This window comes from Prosopis cineraria, unplaced genomic scaffold, assembly GCF_029017545.1.
Source record: "Prosopis cineraria cultivar Desert tree isolate PC_DT_omini unplaced genomic scaffold, ASM2901754v1 PC2, whole genome shotgun sequence".
NCBI classification, from domain to species: domain Eukaryota; kingdom Viridiplantae; phylum Streptophyta; class Magnoliopsida; order Fabales; family Fabaceae; genus Prosopis; species Prosopis cineraria.
The window spans coordinates 43,440,441-43,448,786 of NW_026555333.1; the positions used below are offsets into that span (position 1 = coordinate 43,440,441).

An 8,346-nucleotide genomic window follows, 5' to 3' on the forward strand; every position below is an offset into this window, starting at 1 on the left:
ACGTAAATTTTAGTAAAGGAAATTTTAATGGAAAAAAAAAATCAGTTGGGACGCTATCTACTTACCTTTAGTATGCCCAAGAACCAAAATTCATTTCTTTCGACTTCATCCATGTCTCCCTTCCTCTAAACACCCTATTCAAGGTGATGAACAATTTAATGGCCTTACTTTAGCCAAATGAATTATCTTCCAATCTTGGTAACACTATAACCAATCGAACTCTAAATCATTATAATTTAATCAACCCAATCTCAATTTCTTTAATCCTTTCAATCCTTTACATGTCTACCTTTTTAAGTCTACCTTTCTATTTGACACTTTGATTAGATTTTAATCTGCCTTCCAATTCTTATACTAAATTTTAATCAAGTGTGTATATATATATATAATTTTTTATTAATCACAATATAACCATCACATATAATTTGCCACAATAATCAAGATTTCTCCCTTACAATAACAAGTTGCTTAAAGCATGATTGCCATTCAAAATAAGCTTTCTAATCCTCAATTCAAACTTACTTCAACACTATTCCTATCCTTGCTTATGCACAGCCACAGAGAAAATAGAAAAGAACAAATTTTTATCCACTCCAATATCTACGTATAGACTGGCCGAGGAAAAGAAGACAGGTGGTATTCACCCATCTATGGAGCATATGAGAATTTAAAAAGGGCAAACTCAAAATATCGTCCAGCCTTATGAGCACGACAATGACACCAAAAATAAGGGAGAATGACTGACAATCAATGAAGTTGAAGATTGAAGTTTGAACAACCAACAACAATAAAAAATAAGAGAAGCTGAACTTACCACACACATATACTCAACACCCATGCTGAGAAGAATAAGGAAATTGAAAGCTGAGAAAACACGCACAACATGAGCTCACACGACCAGCAAACAGGAAAGTAGAGGAGAACAGAAATCATGTAGCTCAGCACTTCAAGTTGACAGCATAGATGGAGAATCTATGGTGAAGATCCAGGACGCACATCGACGGCAAGAATCAGAGAAACAAGTCAGAAATGAAGAGGAAGTGGTGAAGCAAAAACCAAACACTTTCTCTCTCCTCGTGCTCTCACTCCTTCACCAAAATAAAGACAGCACGAACAGGGGAAGATGTGGAAGAATCCAACAGCCTTCAGCAGCAAAAGATCTCCCACTTCATACAAACACTAGCAACAAATAGATAAGAGAGGACGAAAAAGAATCCAGCGGCACGCAAACATTCATAGCAAGACATGAATAAGAATAGCGAAGGCAAAGCAGTATACGAGGAAGACCGAGATAGGGAGCACGATTGAGGACCTGGGCATTGCATGGAGGTGATGAGCTCCTACTTCGCCGGCGGCGCTGGAGATGGTGGGTAAAGAAGGAGAAGCCGGGAGAAAGTGGAGAGTTCCAGACTTCTGTTATCTGGTTTTAGAATCGTAATTGGAGAAAAGGAAACATAACGAGAAAGGAAAAAAAATTGTGAGCTCTCTCTCTCTCTTCTGTACACACCACCGACTAAGAAGGTCCAAAGAAAGTCAAATAATATCTCATGAAAAAATTTACAAAATAAGACCCGAAGTTTAATGAAAAAATTTTAAAAGAAAACCCTATCAATTTTTATTATTATAATATTTCTATAATAAAAGTAAGGACTCTTTAGTACTTTTTCATAAAAATAAACTAACATTTGGCTAATGTAAAATTTGAACTCTAAACTTCTATATAAATATCCAATATAAATTCTAATATATCATTACTCTTTCTTTATCATAAAATTAAAATTAATTAATTATCAATTGGAAGGAAATTTATTTAATTTAAAATTTAGATTCATTACAGATGTTATTCAGTAATTTGTTTATAAATATTTATTTCATTTATGTGCTTTCTTGGAATCAAGTCCTATTAACATTTGCCATGATAGTTCAATGATTTAAGACCTAATTTTAAAACTTTATAGAGCTATTCTATTTTAAAGTGTATTACATTTTTATGAAAGCTGTTGTTTCTTTGACTCACACAATTATTTTAAACTTTTCCTTTTACTTCATGTTCTATTATTTATTGTTGAGACGTTATTCACTAAAAATTATTATTTGTCTCAGATACGTTAGCTGGTGTTGTGCCTTTCGCTAATCCTTGAGGGGTTGTAATATTCAGTTGAGATGAAAAGCTGAAATCAAACTTCTTTAAAGTAAATTTCTTATGTCTTCTTTGACTCACACAATTAGTTTAAACTTTTCCTTTTAATTCATGTTCTATTATTTATTGTTGAGACGTTATTCACTAAAAATTATTATTTTAGTCTCAGATACATTAGCTGGTGTTGTGCCTTTCACTAATCCTTGAGGGGTTGTAATATTCAGTTGAGATGAAAAACTAAAATCAAACTTCTTTAAAGTAAATTTCTTATGTTAGGTGCTCCACATAAGCTATAATTAGGGTCCTCATCCTTATAATTTATCCTTTGTTATTTATTGATCGGTAGAGAGTTCCTTGCTGCTACTATTATTTTGTAAAATATTTGTAGATTTATTTTTGGGAGATTTTATTTCAAGGGGAGATTCTATCAAATTTTTTTAAAATATTAAATCTTTTTTTCGCATGATTTATATTGAGGATGGCTTAATTTATTATCAAATGTCTTCATGGCTTATAAATTAGAGTTTTCTTGAGTAAAGACTTTTGAGATATGGATATTATCCTTATATTCTATGCCAAACATGTCCTATTTTCGGCGTGTGACATTATAATTTGATAATAAATTTGTATCCATGTATTCATATACAGGAACGTGAACTATTCATTAGGCGAATAATGTATTTGATTTCTAATTTCAGACCAGGTTCAGTTTATCTGGTTAATAGTTATTCTCAATAAAATTTTCAACCCTTTATGTATGTGTGTGTGTGTAATTAGACCATCAATAATTGCAGCCCTTCGTTTCTCAGCCTTTCACAAAATGGCCAAGCAAAATTCCGTAGCCTTCATTTGTTTGTCTTTGATTCTTCTTGTATTCACATCATCAATTCCATTACCATGTGGCGCTAGTGACAAAAAAGATGATGATGATCGGAAAACTTACATCATCTACTTGGGATCACTTCCTCAGGAATCATCTTACTCTCCGACCTCACACCACCTTAGTATTCTCCGACATGTTTCTAATAATGGCGTCAACTTCGACGACGTCAATGAAGATGTCACAGACTCCTTGATTCGAAGCTACAGTAAAAGCTTCAACGGGTTTGCAGCAAAACTCACAAATGATCAGAGGGACAGGATGGCTGAGATGGAAGAGGTTGTCTCAGTTTTTGAAAGCAAAACATATCGAACCCAGACAACAAGATCATGGGACTTCCTGGGATTCACCGAGAAAGAAGCCGCAGCAAGAGTAGCACGCAACTCGTTATCATCTACAGAAAGTGATGATGTTATAGTCGGAGTTATTGACAATGGAATATGGCCAGAGTCTGAGAGTTTCAGTGACGAATGTCTGAGAGGTGTTCCTAAGAAATGGAAAGGAACTTGTGCTGGTGGGAAGAACTTCACATGCAACAAGAAGATAATCGGAGCTAGGGTTTATCCGAAGGATCGTGATACTGCAAGAGACCAAAACGGCCATGGAACTCACACTGCCTCAACAATAGCTGGGGATATAGTTCCCCATGTTAGCTTCTATGAAATAGCAAATGGTATAATTGTAAATACAATAACTTTTTATGGCTTAGAATTCCAGGCTTGGGCTCTAATGCCGCACCTTTTAGTTATATAGATCCTATTTGTTTTTTTTTCCCCCCTTTGGATCATTAGCTGTTTCAAATCCTGAAATCTTGCGGTCATGGAACGCACAATTTTTTATTTTTATTATTATGAACAAGGTTTTTTAAACTTCATGAAATTAACTTTCTAACCTAGCTCTAGAACCGATTTAAATAACGCTGGTTTTAATCCTTATGAGAATTCAGTAAACCTGCATAAAAGTGGTCCAATGTGATTTATCTTCTTTTAAATAAACTTGTAAAAATATACAAAATTATGCCATTCCATGACTGCAAGATTTCAAAATGTAGAAGCACTGTAATGATCTAAAGGAAAAAATTGAAAAGGTGCGATATTACAAGAGGTATTATTAAAGCCTCAAACCTTGGAATTTCATATCAAAAATTTTTGAAAAAAAATATAACTTTTAGTTCCCAAATTTTTTCTCATCTATCAAACTTTGGACAGAAATAGCTCAGTTCTTATAGTTTCTTAACTTAAAATAAGTTGATTCTTATAGTTTTTAAACTTACTATAACTTAATTTCTATAATTTTTTAACTCAATTGTATGGGTTGAATTGTATTCGGTCAAAGTTTAGAAGCTAAACCAATAATTAGAAAAAAACAAAATTTAAGGACTAGAAGTTATAATTTCTTATCTTTTTAACTATAAACTATTTGAAACTCTATTATTATTGGAGCTTTAGAAAGATGTGTTTTTTAAATCTGGCAAGTGATATTTGAACTGAACAGGTACAGCAAGAGGAGGGTCTCCATCTGCAAGAATCGCTGCATATGTAGCTTGTGATTATAACGGACTCATTTGCACAGGACAAGATATCTTAGCCGCTTTTGATGACGCCATTTCAGATGGCGTCGACATCATTTCAGTGTCCTTAGGGTTTTCAGACATCCTTGATTTTCTCAGTGACGCCATAGCCATCGGATCTTTCCACGCAATGAAGAGCGGAATCCTCACAGTCCATTCCGCCGGCAACAGTGGCCCAGAGATCGCCACCGTCGCCAGTGTCGCACCATGGATCCTAACCGTTGCTGCAAGTACTACAGATCGCAAAATCATTGACAAGGTTGTTCTTGGGAATGGCAAGACACTAACCGGTGTTTCCATTAATGCTTTTAACTCAAATGGGTCAAAGTATCCGATAGCTAACATAAATGGTGATCCGTTGACTTGTCCTAAAAATAATTCACGTGATTGTCCTTGTCTTGACGACACAGACTTGGTCAAAGGTAAGATTGTGTTATGTCGAGAACTACCTCAAGGCAAGAACGTTAAGGAACATGGTATTGTGGGTGTGATCGAAAATGCAATTCGTGATTACGCTGAGGTTGTGTCGCTACCCTCACTGGAGATTCCCAAGGAGGGTTTTGAAAGTCTTGTGTTGTACACAAACTCAAGTAAAGATCCAAGAGCTGAGATTATGAAGAGTGAGGTTGTGAGAGATAAAACTGCTCCAAAAACAGCTTTTTTCTCTTCACGTGGACCTAATCTCGTAGTTGCAGAGATTTTGAAGCCTGATATAAGTGCCCCAGGGGTTGATATCTTGGCTGCATATTCACCTCTTGCATCAGTTTCAAGCAGTTCAGAAGACAAAAGATCTGTGAGATACAGTTTTTTATCAGGAACTTCAATGGCTTGCCCTCATGTTTCTGGAATAGCTTCATATTTGAAGGCCCTTCACCCAGATTGGTCACCTGCAGCTATAAAATCAGCCATTTTAACCACAGCAAAACCCATGAAGAAAGTTGAAGTTTTGGATTTGGTTGGTGAGTTTGAATATGGATCAGGACTTCTGAACCCAGTACAGGCCAGTGATCCTGGGTTGATTTATGACATATCTGAAGAAGATTACGTGAGAATGTTATGCAACTTAGGGTTTAACACTACACAAATTAAGCAGATTTCTGGAGGTAATTATAGCAGAAGATGTCCTAGCTCTTCTCACACAGACATGGTGAAAAATCTTAATTATCCTTCACTGGCGGCTAAAGTTGAGCCTTTGAAGTCATTCACTGTTCAGTTCAATAGGACAGTGACAAATGTTGGACTTGCCAAGTCAACGTTCAAAGCAAGTATTTCATCACCAAGTTTTAATAATATGACTTTGACAGTGAAACCTAAGGTTCTGAGGTTCAAATCATTGAATGAGAGGAAATCTTTTGTGGTCGATGTTCGTGGAAAGGAACTTTCGGATCGTTCAGCAATCTCATCGTCGTTGGTATGGTCGGATGGCAGACACGTTGTGAGAAGTCCAATTGTTGTGATGGCGTATAACACTCCTTAATTAATTAACTAATTAGGATCGATCGACTGCAATTTCTTATTTGTTATCTATAAATTTGATGTCCTTCTTATATGATATATGCTAGAAAAATAAATTTATAAAATAAAATCTAGTTCCTTCTCTACAACGAATTTCCCTCCTCACATCACCCAACAAGAGATATCCTAGAATATATGGGAAAACATAATTATTAATTTTTATAATTTTATGATATTTTGTTATTAGTTCTTATATATTTTTTTTAAATGTTCTAGGTCTTTATAGTTTTTCCCATGTTAGTCCTTCTATTAGAGGGATAATTGTAATGACTCTAGAGAAATATGAAATTAACAAAATTAATTAGTAGCATATTTTGATCTTACTAAGTTTTGGAATAAATATGACGAGAAACGTCAGTGTGCTGGTGGAGAATTGGCTGGTAGCTTATCCTTTTGGTTTCGAGTTCGAATCTTGTAGTGCAAAATGAGAAATTTCATTTTTGCTTCAGTTTTCAAAAATTACCAAAATGCACCTATTGATAAAGGAAAATAAAATACAGCACACTATTGGATTTTTTTTTTTTAACCGGCTCTCTTCTCCATCTTCATTTGAGAGTGCCGACAAAGATGAGAGGGATCTTGAACCTTTGAGACCTAATGACTCTATATTTTCATGTATTTTGAGAAGTTTTATTAGTTAATTAAAGAGTCATCTAGTTATTTTTAATTAATTATCTTGTGTTTAGAGTTTATTTTGATGTTACTTAGCTTGTCTTGTAAATATTGTATTTTGATTTTGTTTTAGAGGATTTTTTTTTTGTTAATTATAGTCATTTTGGATTTTAGGAAACTCTAAAAGAACTTGAAAGAGGTTAAGAAAGAAAATATAATGATTTTAATGAAGAAATTGAATTATTATGATCACCTGCTACAGTAGCCACCATAGTGGGTCAATATTATAAGGCAAATTTTGAATTAGAAATATGGCCCACTATAGTGAGTTTCGCACCAGAACGCACAGTTTCAATTTTTCTATCTAATAAAAGAGAAAAAGTAGGGTATTTTGAGGGAGGCTTTGTTTTTTACATTTTCTAAAGGTCCAAAGGTGATTTTGAAAAGCTTGAGACGATTTTGGATGTTTCACACTAAAACGCACAGTTTCAATTTTTCTGTTTGATAAAAGAGGGAAATTAGGATTTCTTGAGGGAGGCTTTATTTTTTACGTTCTCTAAAGGTCCAGAGGCAATTTTGAAGAGCTTGGGACGATTTTGGAGCTTTATGTTTCCATTGATTTTTTCTTTACTTTTCTTTTCTTTCTCTTGTACATTTGACTTAGTCCTATTATTTCGCTATTTTGAGATTGTATTTAGTTATGTATAGTTGAATCTTGATGCTCTAAAGTTCTATGAACTCATTTTCTCTAGTTGTATCTTAATTTACTGATTACTTTATGATTAATAGATGTTTTATGTTTTAATTCTAGTTTTTATTGATGTTGCTTGATAATTGGCCACCATTAAGTGATAACTTGGAGGAACAGAATGAACTTAAAAAAGAAATTTCTATTTAGACCATTCGAATTGAATGCTTAAGATTAATTATAGCAATTTGCCTCTAGGACAGGAATGTACTTAAAGGACATAAGTGGTTGGAAGGAATTTAAACTTAATGCTCTTAATCTAATTTTAGCAAGGAATTATTGGATTAGAATTAAGTAAGATTTTGAGTAATCGAAAGATATTTAAAAATTAATTCTAATGTCCTAACCATTAAAATTGAAATTAAAATCAATTTAATTGGTAAGTTAAGTGCAATGGAGAAAATGAGGGATTAAAACTCTAGGGTGCTTTCCTAATTATTTCTTGACTTTAGAGTGTTTTAAAATCTCAGTTGCCTACTTTACATTTTATTTTATTCTTAACTTGAATCATTCATCACTTTAATGTTGCTTACTTAACTTGAATGAAATTGGGAATTTAGTGTCTATTTGCCAATTTAATTAATTCTATGTAAGATCAACCTTGATTTGGCATTAGATACAATTGTGATCCATACACTTGCGGTGTCTTTTTAGTTTTTGTGTGCATCAAGACCCTTCTCTGCAATTCTCCTCCTCTTTCAGTCATCGGCGAGAGTAAGTGGGTAAGGGGTTTTCCTAAGTGCTGTTGCTGGAGGTCACCAAATTCTTCTCCCTTTATTTCATGCTGCCTAAATTTCTCTATATTGTTCATGTCTTGCTTTGGGTGTTAGTGTGTTGCTGGATTCTTCTTCCTCCTCTTTCGTCTATATGTCGCTTATGTA

General features: G+C 34.1%; 1 protein-coding gene across 1 annotated transcript; it reads left to right on the forward strand.

Annotated features, from left to right (window-relative positions):
- The first annotated feature begins 2,960 nt into the window (after nt 1-2,960).
- Nucleotides 2,961-6,067, forward strand: LOC129302788 (subtilisin-like protease SBT4.3). The gene is made up of 2 exons (XM_054941669.1): nt 2,961-3,693; nt 4,515-6,067. Exons 1-2 carry the CDS (start codon nt 2,961-2,963, stop codon nt 6,065-6,067), a joined length of 2,286 nt encoding a protein of 761 aa, XP_054797644.1.
- Nucleotides 6,068-8,346: the final 2,279 nt, after the last annotated feature.